The 15,819-nt window shown below is 46.7% G+C and overlaps 1 protein-coding gene across 1 annotated transcript; it reads left to right on the top strand.

Annotated features, from left to right (window-relative positions):
• The first annotated feature begins 1,987 nt into the window (after positions 1-1,987).
• On the top strand, positions 1,988-14,167 carry BCL9 (BCL9 transcription coactivator). Its single transcript, XM_013950227.2, has 7 exons — positions 1,988-2,108; positions 3,684-4,000; positions 4,923-5,112; positions 5,578-5,677; positions 6,118-8,347; positions 10,378-10,638; positions 11,951-14,167. The coding sequence occupies exons 1-7, from the start codon at positions 2,056-2,058 to the stop codon at positions 13,066-13,068; spliced, it is 4,269 nt and encodes a 1,422-aa protein (XP_013805681.1). The 5' UTR covers positions 1,988-2,055; the 3' UTR covers positions 13,069-14,167.
• Positions 14,168-15,819: the final 1,652 nt, after the last annotated feature.

Here is a 15,819-nt window from a genome sequence, read left to right as displayed (position 1 = left end):
GTTGGGTGCTGTTGATAATGGTATGGTTTTGTTTTCAAAAGACAAACAGGAGCAGAATTTGTATGGAAAGTTGACAGGATTTAGATACTTGTAACAATGTTCCCTTTTTTTTCTATAATATGCCTGTGTAGCACCAGGTCCAACTACATCATGATGGAAATGATGATAGTAATAGAATAACTCAAAATTGTCTTCAAAATCAATGAGATAACCAGCTTATAGCCCCAGAGAGACATGTGGATCCTGTGGAGCGTGTGGCTCAAATTGGAGTTCATCTGATTGTGCCTAATGGGAGGCAGAACAAATGAGGCCTTTATTGCAGAAATACCCCCCATGCTAATAGGTTAGTGCAGCACAGTGGAGGTGAGAATAAGGAGCAGGATGATTCCTCTGGATCATAAAGGAGGCAGGCGGTGGAGTGGACAATTTTTGAAGATGCAGAGGTTTGGAGAAGAACTACGCTGTGAAGCACTGCCACACCAAAGTACAGCAATACAGGGTCACTAAAGAAGGGTAATAGCACAGCCTCACAACAAGATCATTTGGGGGAAGTGGAGAACCTTAGAGCTGAATGCAACAACTTACTGGTAACTCAGCTTGGCTGGAGGTGGTCATGTAGTGACTAGTGTTTCTTAATCCTCTGCTATCAATGCGTGAGCAAACCAGTTTTTGCTTTCTAAACACAATTCAAATGGTAGTTTTTTCATAAAATTCAAGACGCTTCCAGTCTGGTGAGATGTATTTTGTTTCATTTGATACACACAGGAAGAAACTGCTTCTTCACTGCTGAGAAGGAATACCAGGAATATTTACATTTGAATAATATTTAACTAGCAATGCTTAATACATTAACAATAAATCTTGGTTAGATTCTGTATTAAGTGGATTTGCATCTGAGTAGGTGAGATGAACAGGAGAGATTCTGTTGAAATATAAACAAGACAGAAATGTATTCCAAAACAATTTAGCCCAAAGGACATAAACAGTAATGTTCAATAGTTTCCTCGTCCAGAAACAGTTTTATGTTCCTTATTGCTAGCATCACGCATATTGTTTCTTAGAAGGAAGCTCAAAAAATATATTATTTTGTCCTTTTCTAAAAGTCTGCACTTTAGTATTACTTAACAGTTTGTACAGTGCTGCTGAGCTAATTTAGATGGGCAGCTCTCTAATGATGTCTTGGCCTTTCTAATAGAAATAATGACTGTAGCCTCTCTCTGATATTTTCAGAGTAATCGCTGCATAGCCGGTTGCTTACAGGTGGTTAGGAAGGCTTCTTTTTTTTTTTTTTTTTCCTCTCCTCCCTTTGAGCAACCCTTATCGCACATCATTAAACATATGTCTAGTTATATTGGACCAAGGGGACAGAAGGGATTTGAACAGAGTTTATGTTCCTAAGAAACATTGGATTATGGCCATTCATGGGGGAATTCTGGATAGCTAAGTCATGTTGAGGGTTTATAATGTTGGCTTCCTACTGGATTTCTGTGAGGTGTTTTCAAGCTGAGCACAGATATGGAATCAAAGTGTCCAGATGTAAGAAGTGTCCCTGCTTTGTTGACTCCAGTATGATTTACCTTGGATGAAGGGAAGCTGGCCTCACTGCCTGTAAACTGAATGGCCAGCCAGGGCTCCTTCTGGTTTGAAATGCATAGCTGTGTTCCAGCTATCTGAGAGCTCTTCTCCTGTGTCCTCGTAGTAATGGGGGAATAATTGCCATTTACTCCTTCACATCAGACAGATCTGCTTGGAAAGTTCCTCACCTGTTTTCTGTTCTCTTCTTGTGGGGTGGTTTCAACAGTGTGCCCTGGAGATGCGAGACTTCCCCTGGGCAGCAGGAGGCACACGTCTAGAGAATGCTGGAGCTGCAGGAGGGAAGTGCCCAGTGCAAAACCAGAGAGGAGCAAAGAGAAAAAAGGCAAGCAGACAGACAGCGTTGAGAGAAGCGGGTGGCAGAAAGTGCTTCAGAGCTGCCTGTGGCAGCAGGCTCCCCAGAGGAACTTGACAAGAGCCCATCTGCGTGCGTGTGAGACTGTGAGCTCAGGATTTCTGTCAATGCATTCCAGTAACCCCAAAGTGAGGAACTCCCCATCAGGCAACACACAGAGGTAAGGACAGGAGCCTGCAGTGACCTGCTCTGTGTTGGTGCGTGGTGCTGTCCCTGCTCTGCTGTGGCATTAGGCAAGGACTGCTGCATGAGACTTACTGGTCCTCCTTTACGCTTTGGTCAGGCCTGCTGAGTACCTGAGTGCTGGCTGCACAGTGCTGAGGAGCCTCTATATTTGCTGGGTTCAGGATGAGCTGAAAGAACTCTACACCTGTGAGGTGCAAATTCTCCATTCCTCCTGCCCTCCTCCCTTCTATCAGGGGTTTAAATAGGTTGCAGGACAGTGAACATGCTGTTTCTGTCTGTTTTTTTTCCCCTTCTAATTATCTGTTTCCCCAAGGGGTAGTTGGGCAGCAGAAGGTCTCTCTGTCTGTATTTTCACACAAAATGCTTCCTTCGTATTATTTGCCTGAACAGCCTGGAGGACTGATCAGCTGTGCACTGAGGTCCTCTGTATCATTCACCTGCCAGATGCAGGTCAGCATCTCTCCTCCACTAATTTGGAAGGGGAAGAATATGGAAGCAAAGCAGCGTTCAGGGACTTACAATGGTGTGATTGACAGCATTCTCAGGCTTGATTATTTACTCCTAGAGGTCATCTGGAGCTTAAGAGTAACTCAGAGGGAGTGCCTCTGAGTCAGATGTCTGGCCAAAAGAGGAAATGGCATGTGCGAATCCCACAGAGAGGATGCTAGCAAGCACTGTCTGTTGAAGTGATGGTGTTGATGGGAAAACAAAACACGGAAGATTCCTGTAGCAGTGGAATGACTGGCGGGTGAGAGGAAAGGATGGCTAATAAGTGTGTAAAACCCAGAGGAACAAAATAGTTTTAGGATTCAATTGGCTGAATGGGAGAGGGAAGGAAAGGATGCTAAATTTCCTTTGACAAATTAATGAAGCTTCGTCTGCCCCATTTTACAGGAGTGTACAGGGAGATGGTATCCTTCTCTTTCCTTATTCAGAGGCAGGTTGTAGCTGGTTTAATTGTTTTCACGGTCAGAGTTTTGTGTTTCCCTGGCAGCTCGCCCCAATGTATGATGAATGCTGCAGTAATGCTGGGTTTTCCTTGTGCTCCCTGTAGAACTGGCTGGGGAGGAGCAGGGGGAGAGGTAGGGTGGGGGGGGTCTGCTCTGAGCAGTGCTGCACTGTATAATTTGGGTCTGGGAGAGTGGTGAGGTGAACTTTATTGTGCCTTGTTTGTTTACTCTGAGCTGGTCTTGGTGTGAGGCGCTTCTCTGTGCACATAGAAACCGTTGTCTTTATTGACAGAAGCCCCAGAGGTAGGTCCTCATGTGACAGCAGTTCCTGGGCCCTGGCAGGTCTGTAGCTTGCCCTAGTGCCTTCTTGGGCAATGAGATCCCATCTTGGATAATAACCCTTTCAGGGCATGTTCAAAAAAGCACCTGGATGACTCTAAGCTTGCAGGCATTTTTTTATTTGTCAGCAATTGCCTTAGCTTGCAAAGGTGGCAGGGGTTGTTTCTGCTTTTCTCTAATCTGTTCCCACAGGGTTGAATGATTCCACAGTCTGATCTGTCACTTTTTTTTTTTCTTTTCTCTTTTTCCCTTGCCCCCAGTAGCCCCAAATCAAAGCAGGAGGTGATGGTCCGTCCCCCCACAGTGATGTCTCCATCTGGCAACCCCCAGCTGGATTCCAAATTTTCCAACCAGGGCAAACAGGGGGGCTCCACCAGCCAATCCCAGCCCTCTCCCTGTGACCCCAAAAGTGGAGGTCACCCTCCCAAAGTACTCCCTGGCCCAGGTGGGAGTATGGGGCTGAAGAATGGGGCTGGAAATGGTGCCAAGGGGAAGGGAAAGAGAGAGAGGAGCATTTCGGCAGATTCCTTTGAACAGAGGGATGCTGGAACTCCTAATGATGACCCTGAAATCAAAGGTACGTTTGCTAGAAGGATACACGTGCAAGTGCAGATAACTAGTATGAGTATTTTGTGAAATGAAGAATTGCTATGCAAGCATTAGCAAAGCACTTACTTGTCTGTGGTTCTGTAAGTGCCAGCCAATGGAGTCTAAAGGTCTTGAGAGCAAGTGAAGAGAAGAGGTTTTCATAGCTGGCATCAGTAAATGTGTCCATCCTGTTCACGTTCAGTTGAAGTGCAGCCCTGACTACGGTGGGAAAGTTGCCTTGTAATACTGAAACACCCCCAGAGGATTTTAAAGTACAAATGCAACCTGTTGGTTTCCTTCTGGCCTTTAGCCTTCCAGGAACTGCTCTGGTTGAACTGGGGTTTTGAACAATATGCAAGCCTGTTTTGACGAAACAGATACATACCTTGCAGCTCTCTGACTGATAACACAAGCCAGAGAGCTGAGATTTCTGGGTTCTGTTTCTTGCTCCAGCGTTGTCCCAGTGAGGCAGTGCAAAAACAGACTAGATGTGCAGTCCTCCATCTTTCATTTGCAGCACTTTATTGTCCATGTGTTAGGTCTTCTGGCTAAGGTTGCCAAAGAGAAAAAAAGTAAGGTTTTGCACAGTGTTTTCCTTGGATGCAAACATTTTTCTATTTCTTCATTTTAGTGCGTACTTTTCATACTATTCCACATGGCCATTAGGGAATGCAAAGGGATCAGCTCTGGGAACTGCCTTTTGGGTTGGAATGGGACAAGCTTTTTCCCAGCAGTCCCTTTAGGATAACATGGCATTAGAGAGAAGATGCATGGTGTAACAGAAGACCATTCTTTAGCAGTGGTTGGGGGAAAAAGCTGTGACCATTTTCCAAATATGAGCCAAAGATGGGGTCTCTAAAGAGCTCCCAAGCTAGTGATTCCCCTCTTTCCCCCTTCCCTCCCCACTCCAGACTGCAATTCTGCTGATCACGTGAAGTCCCAGGATTCTCAGCACACACCACACTCCATGACTCCTTCAAATGCTTCAGCCCCAAGGTCTTCCACACCTTCCCATGGCCTGACTGCTACTTTGGAGCCAGCAAGTGGGCAGAAAACTCCATCCAAAGTGGTTTATGTCTTTTCTACTGAGATGGCCAACAAGTAAGTAGGTGGATGCTTGATTGTCTTCAGGGAGCAGGGCTTATGTTTGTGCTCCCTTTTTATGAGACTTGCAAGTGCATTTTCTCCATCAAGTGTGATTCTGTAGCAAAAAGTCATTACTAAATATTTTGGGGAGGATGAAAGGGCTGGGGTGAGGAATGTCCCTGCTTCTTGCCCTCTGAGAAGTGATTATTTCTTCATCTGAATGCATTTTTGGCAAATGCTGATATTGTTTTGCAATCTATGTAGTGAATAGAGGCAGGGATGGCTTAACCAGAGACATGAGCCCTAAATGTTGATGAGCTTATAGATGTAAGCATTTTCTTTTGCTACTTATCTGGAGTCAAATATGCATGGCTCTGTCTTTCTCCCTTCTGCCAGCTGAAGGAGAGAAGGGAGGGTGGTTAGGAAAAATTCATTCTTAGCTTCAACTGGGTATGTGCATCTGTCTGTCTGTCTTTGCAGGGCTGCAGAAGCTGTGCTGAAGGGACAGGTGGAAACTATCGTGTCCTTTCATATCCAGAACATCTCAAACAGCAAGGCAGAACGAAACGCTGTACCCTTGGTAGGGATTACCTGCATGTGGGTGGGAAGGGAAATGGTAAATATGCTTGTGTGTGTTTGTGTTTCAGAGAGAGGAATGATTATTTATGCTCTAAAATAAATTTTAGGATGGAAAAGAGAGAGCCAATTGTTGTCCTAGCCTTCTGTGAATAAATGGCTTGGATCATCCAAAGAAGAGCAAGTCTTGCAGTATTTAGGTGGTATATTTTTGACCCATTGCTCGTGTAGAGTTAGCACAGAAGCAGAGGGTACCTGCTTTTGCTTGAGCAAAACAGATGTTTCTTCATGTCCAAGATGGCGCTCTATAATTGCTGTGTGCAGACTACCCTTCCTTGCAAAGTGTGGGCTAGCGGGATTGAGACAGGATGTTTCATTTGCACCTCTGCTTGTATGACACAGCTGTAAGAAGAGCAAGTGACAGCGTGTGGCTTTGTCTTTCAGAACCCTCAGATCACTGCACTTCGGACTGAACCCAAGCCCCTGCCACAGCCACAGCCTCCCGCCGCCCAGGACCAGAACCCTCCCCAGAACGCCAAAATGCAGCCGACTCCACCCGTGTCAGCACCAGTATCCAAATCCAGTGGCCCCCCATGCCCCATAGATCAGGACAGTCCCAGCGTGGAAAGCAAAGTGATGTCTGTGGGCAGCCCTGCCAACTCTACCCCATTGCAGACAGAAGGATTTGGGCAGAGTTCGACCCCCAGTAATCGAGCAGTTAGCCCGGTCTCCCAAGGTAGCAATAGCTCTGCTGCAGACCCCAAAGGTCCTCCCCAGCAGGTGTCTGGTGGGGACCCATCCAGTATGGGTGAGAATCCAGATGGACTCTCTCAAGAGCAGCTGGAACATCGAGAACGCTCGTTGCAGACGCTGAGAGACATACAGCGCATGCTCTTCCCTGATGAGAAGGAATTTTCAGGAGGGCAAAGTGGGGGGCCACCTCCGAATTCTGGGGTGCTGGATGGTCCCCAAAAGAAACCTGAAGGGCCGATACAGGCCATGATGGCTCAATCCCAAAGTTTAGGCAAGGGGTCAGGGTCTCGGACAGACGGAGGGGCTCCATTTGGCCCTCAGGGACACAGGGACATGCCCTTTTCCCCAGATGAAATGGGGCCACCACCCATGAACTCCCAGTCAGGACCCATAGGCCCAGACCATCTAGACCACATGACTCCTGAGCAGGTGGCCTGGCTCAAGCTGCAGCAGGAGTTTTATGAGGAGAAGAGAAGAAAGCAAGAGCAGGTTGTTGTGCAGCAGTGTTCCCTGCAGGACATGATGGTCCATCAACACGGGCCTCGTGGGGTGGTCCGAGGGCCTCCCCCTCCATATCAGATGACTCCTGGGGAGGGCTGGGGCCCTGGGGGTCCAGAGCCCTTCCCTGAAGGCATGAATATGTCACACTCTCTGCCCCCCAGGGGCATGGCCCCTCATCCCAACATGCCTGGGAGCCAGATGCGCCTGCCTGGTTTTGCAGGAATGATGAACCCTGACATGGAGGGCCCCAGTGTCCCAAATCCTGCCTCCAGACCTGGGCTTTCAGGAGTTAGTTGGCCAGATGATGTGCCAAAAATCCCAGATGGCCGAAACTTCCCTCCTGGCCAGGGTGTCTTCAGTGGCCCTGGCCGAGGGGAGCGATTCCCCAATCCGCAGGGCCTGCCCGAAGAGATCTATCAGCAGCAGTTGGCTGAGAAACAGATGGGCCTCCCTCCTGGACTGAACATGGAAGGCATCAGGCCTGGCATGGAGATAAACAGAATGATTCCCTCCCAGAGACACATGGAGCCTGGGAATAACCCCATCTTCCCTCGCATGCCAGTGGAAGGGCCTATGAGTCCCTCCAGGGGGGACTTCCCAAAAGGAATACCCCCACAAATGGGCTCTGGTAGGGAGCTGGAGTTTGGGATGGGCCCTGGCAGCATGAAGGGGGACATAGGTATGAATGTCAGCATGGGCTCCAACCCACCCCTGGTACCTCAGAAGTTGAGGGAGGCAGGAGTGGGGCCGGAAGAGATGATGAAACTACGACCTGGTGTTTCGGAGATGCTCTCCTCTCAGCAGAAAATGGTGCCGTTGCCATTTGGAGAGCACCCCCAACAGGAGTATGGCATGGGTCCCAGGCCTTTTCTTCCCATGTCTCAGGGCCCAGGAGTTGGTCTCCGAAATCTCAGAGAACAGATTGGGCCTGACCAAAGGACTAACAACCGGCTCAGCCACATGCCGCCACTACCTCTCAATCCCACCAGTAACCCGAATAGCCTCAACACTGCTCCCCCTGCACAGCGCAGCCTAGGCCGCAAGCCCTTGGATATCTCCGCTGCCGGTCAGGTGCATTCTCCAGGAATCAACCCCCTGAAGTCTCCCACAATGCGCCAGGTCCAGTCTCCCATGATGGGGTCTCCCTCGGGGAACCTCAAGTCTCCTCAGACACCCTCCCAGCTGGCAGGAATGCTTGCAGGCCCCACTGCTGCAGCTGCCGCTGCCTCCATTAAGTCCCCCCCCGTTTTGGGGTCTGCTGCTGCTTCTCCTGTCCACCTCAAGTCTCCGTCTCTCCCTGCACCTTCTCCTGGCTGGACTTCATCTCCAAAGCCTCCTTTGCAGAGCCCTGGGATTCCCCCGAACCACAAGGCGTCTCTCACCATGTCTTCTCCAGCCATGCTGGGGAATGTGGAGTCAGGTCAGTGCCACCCCATTTAGCTAAATTTGGGTCTTTGGTTCATATCAGGTTCTTTGAAGCATGCAGGAAAGTGAGGAGGTTTCTTGGAGGGAGATAGTGCAGCAAAGCAAGATGTCACTTTCTCTGCCTGTTTTCTGAGGCAGGCTGTGTTGAGGCTCAGAGCTTGGTGGATATGTTGGTGGAGCATAAGTGGTTTTCTTCCTCCTTTTGTACTTGTTCACACCATACCTCCCTTGCATCCAGATGAGGTTAGTTTGGATGATGCAAAAGTGAAAGTGTGTGGCTGAGAGGTGGCAAAAAAGGTAGTGTTTTATTGGGAGAAAATAGTCCTCAGAGTGGTTCTTCTTGGCCATTCTGCCTCTAGCTCCTGATGACTATAGATTTGTGGAGAAGTTTCTGCTTATGTCACGAAAGTGCTTTGAAATAAAAGGCTTCTACAAGTACATGCTGATCATAGAAGCTGTCACTGCCAATCACGTATCTAGGCTCAGGTACAGTTAATGCTTTCTAGGTTTACCACCGCAGATGGGAAGGAGATGTACTAACATTTGTTCAGACTTTCACCATTTCAGAAATAGCTGAACAGCAAGTGGGCACTGTAGCGCCCTGGCAGGGCCCTGGTCTCCCTTTGCTAGCACACAAGGGCTGGACTGTGTTGTGGGACCTTGGCATCCAGAGGTTGTGCCTGAGAGCATAGATTGCTTTTGAATCCCTCTGGGCTGCTTGGCCTTTCAGCAGCGTGGGTCTCTGCTCTCTCTCCCTCTCCCAAATACTCCCGAGGCTTGTAAGGGATGAGGTTTGTCCCTCTGGCCGGACTCTGACTGCAGCAGCCCTCTGGAGTTTTCCTGCCTGGGAAAATCTTGTGGGGGACTTGGCCAGAGGCTGGTGAAGAGGTTTGCCCACATTGCCCTCTAGTGCTGCCGGGGATAACAACACTTCGGAGGCTCTGGCGGAAACGCCTGGTGAGACAGGGAGGACTGGGTTGCGACTGAATTAGCAGCCTCTGACACAGTGGCGGTGGTAGGGAGGTAACCTCTTATATCATTTAGCAGGATTGCCGGTCGGGTCTCTGTGCTGTGGTCTGTTTGGGTGTGGAGACTGGATTTTAGGGTCTAGCATAGCTGCCAAGGCAGTGCTTGGTATGAGCCCAAACTGCTAAAAGTCTGAATCGAATGCTTTAGTTCATGCCTAACACCATGCTTAAACAATGCCTTCCAAAATGGAAGTGTTTTGGAGTTGAGGGATTTTCTTCTCCATTTTTGGGGGGTGGGAGTGGAGTGCAGTGAATTTTGAGTGGTAGTACAACTTTGGTTTAGCATCTTTCCTTCAAGTGTGGTCAAGTAGCATGAAATTCATTGGTGAATAGCAAAAGAGATTGGAAGTACAATTAAATTATTTCTAGTTTTAGGAGAGCAAAGAATTATGTTGATCTAATAGGTACAGAGAATGCTTCTTTAACTGGAATGAACAGTAAATATGTGTATGTAAAACCTGAAATGAAATTAAAACAAAGAATTGTAGCTGCTGATACAGCTTGTCAGAAATCTGCCCAAATGTCTCAGCATAAGACTTGCTAGAGCTTTTCATGCACAGCCTGTCTTCTGTGCTTGTTTGGTGCTTCCCCTAAAGAAAAAGGGAAAAGAGTTAAAGTTTACATTTGGTGGGTGCAGGAAAAATTGATTGACCTAGATGTAGATTTTTTTATCTAGACCTGGTGCATAAGTCTGTCTCCAGTGCATGGAAGTTGAATAGTAGGATTGAAAAGTACAATTTTCAGACTGTGGATTTGTACAGGCTCAAGGTAGTTCCAGTAGAAGTACAGAATCCAGAGTAACAAACATTAACCATCTAGATCAACAAGCTTATTTTTCTGGTTACCTTTCACAGGCATTGACTGCAGTAGTTAGATGGTCCCTTGTAATAAAAGGGATTTCTAGTTATTGAGACTTCTAGGAGAAAAGGGTGTGATTGAGGAAGAAACTTCAAGATGGAAAAAATTTAAAGTTTCTATTTTTTTTTTTTTCCTTAAGGTGGTCCACCTCCTTCCACAGTCAGCCAGTCTGCTCCTGTGACTCTCCCTGGAAATCTTCCCTCTAGCAGTCCTTACACAATGCCTCCAGAGCCGACCCTCTCTCAGAATCCTCTCTCCATTATGATGTCCAGGATGTCCAAATTTGCCATGCCCAGCTCTACACCGCTCTATCATGATGCCATCAAAACTGTGGCCAGCTCAGATGATGACTCCCCTCCAGCACGCTCCCCAAACTTGCCACCTATGAACAGTGTACCAGGTAAGAAACTCAAGGACATAGGTCCAGGCTATCAGCCAATGCAGTGAGGGTGATTTTTATGGAAGCTTCATTAGATGAAGAGAGTAAGAGGGGAAGCCTTGATGAGTATAGCCATGAGATGTTTTTGAGGAGGGCAACTGCAGTTCTTTGAAATGGGGAGACTGAATCTCTCCTTGTAACCAATTCTCCTGTCTAGTTTCTTCAGGAAAGTGTCTTATCTAGAAAACCCTTATGCCTGGGAGATCTTTCCACTCAGGCTGACTGGAATACTTGTGTGAGTGAAGGCTGCTCATGGGAATAAGGGTCAAATCTACAACATATTGTCTGGAGGAAACCTTTCTTCCTATGTCTTAAGACAGTGTTATAGAAGCTTCAGAAATTTTTTCCAGACATTGGATCATGTAGTCTTTCCTTCTCCCTCATTTTTGTGTATTGCCTCTGTTTCAGAAGAGAGTGTTAGAGTGCTTCCCCAAAACATACATCATCTGCTACAGGAAATGTGTAATGACAATTGACCTTAGGCCAGGGCTGAGGGAAACTGTTCTGTTCTCTACTTCAGAGTTAAAGGAAAAGCAAAATAAAGTGTCTTCTTGGGTTGTCTTATGAGTGAACAAGTTTATATGAGAAATCCCTGCTGATTGCTTACTGTTCATGAGCACACGCATATTTAATAAAAAAAAAATGTCTTAGCCCCTCTGCCCCAGTTCAGTTAACGTAGTTGAAAGAAGGGATGACTGAATGTTTCATTACAGTGGCAATTGGTAGGAATTCTTGATGACTTTACTTGTAGGTTCGCTGTCTGTTCCACACAGTAATGATCAGAGTTGCTGAATATACCTGGAGAAGCTTGTTAATTGAATAAGCTTGTGATGGTAGCTCATTAACCTCAATGATCATGTCTTCCTAGTCTTATGAGTGTTTCCTGATTTATGCATTTCATGTTTCAAAAAGAGATTCAGTCACCTCCCAGTGGACAAGTGTCCATATGTTGATAATCTGCCGCCCATGTTTGTTACTGACTGCCTTGCCTAGATTGCCAGGAAAGTAGTCAAAGTATGGGTTGGATTGAGATCCTACTTCCAGAGCAGGCTTTAATCATTTTTTGATAGCTCAGTGACAAGCTTAGGGTGGCTGGTGTTCATGTGGCATCAATTTCCTGGTTAATACATCATTCTCCAGAGCCACAACTGACACCTTTTTACGAGTGATTTTTTTTTTTTTGTGGGTTTGGGAATATTGCAGAAAGCTCTCTGGTATCTTCATTGTTTTTTATGGGCTGTTATCTAAATCTGACTCCTTATTTCTTCCCTAGGAATGGGCATTAATTCTCAGAATCCTCGAATTTCAGGTCCAAACCCAGTGGGTCCAATGCCAACCCTTAGCCCAATGGGAATGACCCAGCCTCTTTCCCATAACAACCAGATGCCCTCTCCAAATGCTATGGGACCCAATATACCTCCTCATGGGGTCCCCGTGGGACCCGGCCTGATGTCACACAACCCGATGATGGGGCACGGTTCCCAAGAGTCTCCAATGGTACCTCAAGGACGCCTGGGCTTCCCACAGGGGTTCCCTCCCGTACAGTCCCCTCCACAGCAGGTGCCATTTCCACACAACGGGCCCAGTGGAGGACAAAGCAACTTCCCAGCGGGAATGGGCTTCCATGGAGAAGGACCTCTGGGGCGTCCTACCAACCTGCCCCAAAGTTCAACAGATCCAGCACTTTGCAAGACTGGAGGCCCTGGCGGTCCAGACTCCTTCACTGTTCTTGGAAACAATATGCCTTCGGTTTTCACTGATCCGGAGCTGCAGGAGGTGATCCGTCCTGGAGCCACAGGAATACCTGAGTTTGACCTGTCCAGGATTATCCCGTCGGAGAAGCCTAGCCAGACGCTACAGTATTTCCCTCGTGGGGAGGTGCCAGGCCGCAAGCAGCCACAGGGTCCTGGGCCTGGGTTCTCCCACATGCAGGGGATAATAGGAGAGCAGACCCCAAGAATGGGACTAACACTGCCTGGCATGGGGGGTCCCGGGCCAGTGGGGACTCCGGATATCCCTCTTGGGACAGCTCCATCCATGCCAGGCCATAACCCGATGAGACCGCCTGCCTTTCTGCAGCAAGGCATGATGGGGCCGCACCATCGCATGATGTCACCAGCACAAACGGCGATGCCTGGCCAGCCCACGCTAATGAGTAACCCCGTGGCTGCCGTGGGCATGATCCCAGGCAAGGACCGAGCCCCCGCAGGGCTGTACAGCCACCCGGGCCCTGTAGGCTCACCTGGTATGATGATGTCAATGCAGGGCATGATGGGACCCCAACAAAACATCATGATTCCCCCCCAGATGAGACCCCGAGGTATGGCTGCTGATGTTGGCATGGGAGGATTTAGCCAAGGCCCTGGAAATCCAGGGAACATGATGTTTTAAGCTGCTACCATAAGACTGGATGTTCTGATCCTTGTCAAGATGAGATTCCAAGTCCTGAGGGCTTTTTTGGGAGCTTCAGGAATACAGTTTGGCCATGCAATAGGTGAAAAGAGACCAGAGGATGCTTTGGGAAATCTCGAATGTATGGAATTACCTGAAAAAAATTATTCATTTTAACAGGTTGGGTTTTTTGGGTTTTTTTTTTGTTTTTTTTTAAGATTTATTTTTTAAAAATTATTTTTGTGGACTTGGGTATCCCATGACGGCACCTGCTTTGAGAATCTGTAGCTGTATTTTGAGAATTGCCATTTGTCACAAGTTGCACCATTCTCTGTATGTTTACGTCCTTCGGACTGGCTTCTCCCAGGACTTTCGGTTATTTGTTTTTTTTTTTTTTTTGTGTACTGTACTATATTGTAAAAGGGATTTTAGCAGAGACTTTAGTCTTTGGGGTGAGAGGAGAATGGGATTCTAGGCTGTTTACTTTAGGTGGAGAATCCATCTTCAGAACTTCGGACTATTTTCCTTCAACTCCAATGTATAGAAAAACCAAACTACGACCTCAGAGCAGAGTATTAATGAAAAGCACAAAAAGGAACTTAAGTTCAGTGAGGGGAATCTTTTAAAAGAAATAAATAATAAGTTAAGGACATATTTTTCAAATTATGGCGTGCTGTCCAGCACCTTCTGTCTCTCCCTCCCACTCTTTATTAAATAGGCTTCTCTCTCTCCGTCCCCCTTCTGTCTCCTCCTATGGCAGCTGCAATACATTGTGTTATTTTGGGGAATAAATCTAGAAGAGCCTCTCCTCATGTGGGGACTCTTCCCACTTTCAGAAAGGGGCTGGACTTGGACACTGTTACATTCTACAGTAGTCTCTCTCACTGTTTCCTGTTCTCCTTTTCTTAGAAACCCCAAGTGATTTTATTAATGTGGGAGTGGAACAGACACTAAAAGTTATCCAGGATTTTTTTTGTGGTTATTTTTTTTTTTCCTCCCCAGCGTAAAACGTTCTGTGTAACCTCCATTAAATTTGGTACAAAACCACTCGCCAGGGCTGTGGTGTCAGAAAAATAAAATATATTGTTTCTTACAAAAATGAACTGTCTTTTTTATCCAATTCAGCTGTGTCTTATGTACATCAGAGTGCTGGCCAGATGACTGTTTGCTCTTCCACATGATCACAGCCAGGCTGGAGGCTAGGTGGGGCAAGCCTTGGCAGCTCATAAAGATCTGGTCTGTAGGCAGCTGTGCGTTCCTTGCAAGGCACTTCTGTTTGCTTTCTCCTGAATTGAGAAAAGCTTGCTTTTCCTTGGAGTGAGGTCTTATTTCGGAACACCTCAAGGATGGTGGTTACAGTCTTGCTCTCTCAATTTATAGAGGGTCGACGAACAGATGAAACTTGTTGTCTCTGTTGCTTCCTCTTGGTGAGTTTTTGCAGCACTACCAGATATGTGGTTTTGAGCTTTCCCTAAGCAGTGATGTCTGCCTGCTGAGCACTGGAGACTCTAATGCTGCACAAGATGCTTGGGTTGTGTGTCCCCCTGGGGGCTGTTGGACTGGGTAGTCTCTGACTTCAGTTGCTCAGAGGCTGAGATAGTGGGGACTGGATGAACTTAAATAACAAAGGTGAGAGATAAATCGCTGGCAAGCAGATTTTTATCAAGACAACCCTGCTGGGTAAATTGTTGCTTTGCTGCGGTTCTCATTGATCACTTCCTAATCCCCTGTCTGTCTTTTCAAGCTTCTCTTTGAGAGAATTTCAACAAGCAAGTTTTATGGCTTTGTCTACAAGGAGTGAAAGACCAGACACTAAAACGCTGACCGTGACTTGAGCACCACTCCTGGAGAAGACCAGGATGTGTTGGAGGAAGATCCTTAAGGAAGGGAGTGGGTTCTGAAGCTGTCTGCCAAGGCAGGTAGCAATTTATGTGCTCTCTGCTCCCCTGCCCCAGCACAATATATGGAATATGTAATCTTTTCTGCCTTCCTCTTACCTTTATTTGAACCTATTTCAATGAGTAGTTAACTCAAAGAGTTGGCTGTTAGTAGGAAACTTCATGTGGAGAATGAGTATCTTCAATATACTTGTGCATCAGAGGTTTTCAGAATTAACTGATGTTTAACAGGTAGAAAAAGAATCGTCCATGGCCGGTTTACCAAAGTTTAGTTGCTAGTGTTACAAAATGAGTGAACCCATGCACCTTTGTAGGCATACAATCCTCAACACATTCTGGTGGCTGTTTCCAAGTTCACCTTTGTGCTGTCATGCAAATTTAAAATGATTTTGGGTGAGAATTACTCTTTTGACAAAGTGTAGGATGTATGTTTTGGTGCTTCCCTCTAACAAGACAAGCAGTGTGCCTGAAGCACAGGCTTGTCAAGATTTTAGAAAGAGCTGACAATGACACAGTAAGTGTTATTTCTGTACTGCGGAGTTACCTTTTCTTTAAATGGTTGCATAGCTTCCTTTTTAGGATCTTGCACAGGAGCTGTCACACAGTGCAATCTTTTTAAGTGTTGCCATTTCTGCCATATGACTCCTGAATATTTTTATAATGTTGAATAAAGTCAACTTCTTGATTGACATAGAAATAACCTGGAATTTTTTTAATGATCTTCCTCAGTGACTCCTATACTTGCTGAGATATTTTGAATAGCAAAGGATTTCAGAGGGGATTGTGACTTAATCTAGAAAAATTAGCATAGGTGGTTCATGGTTTCAAAGCTACTTAACGGTGAGAGGATAGA

The sequence above is a fragment of the Apteryx mantelli genome, chromosome 1, assembly GCF_036417845.1.
Source record: "Apteryx mantelli isolate bAptMan1 chromosome 1, bAptMan1.hap1, whole genome shotgun sequence".
Lineage (NCBI taxonomy): Eukaryota > Metazoa > Chordata > Aves > Apterygiformes > Apterygidae > Apteryx > Apteryx mantelli.
The sequence above is the reverse complement of the archived record's forward strand: the minus strand, read 5'-3'. Positions and strand labels throughout refer to the sequence as shown.

What these genes read in the sequence shown, in the direction of transcription:
- BCL9 (XM_013950227.2), top strand. Translation starts at nt 2,056, where the DNA reads ATGCATTCCAGTAACCCCAAAGTGAGGAACTCCCCATCAGGCAACACA. An exon ending in CCATCAGGCAACACACAGAG is followed by an intron (nt 2,109 to 3,683) that starts GTAAGGACAGGA and finishes CCTTGCCCCCAG; the next exon opens with TAGCCCCAAATCAAAGCAGG. An exon ending in ACCTATGAACAGTGTACCAG is followed by an intron (nt 10,639 to 11,950) that starts GTAAGAAACTCA and finishes TTTCTTCCCTAG; the next exon opens with GAATGGGCATTAATTCTCAG.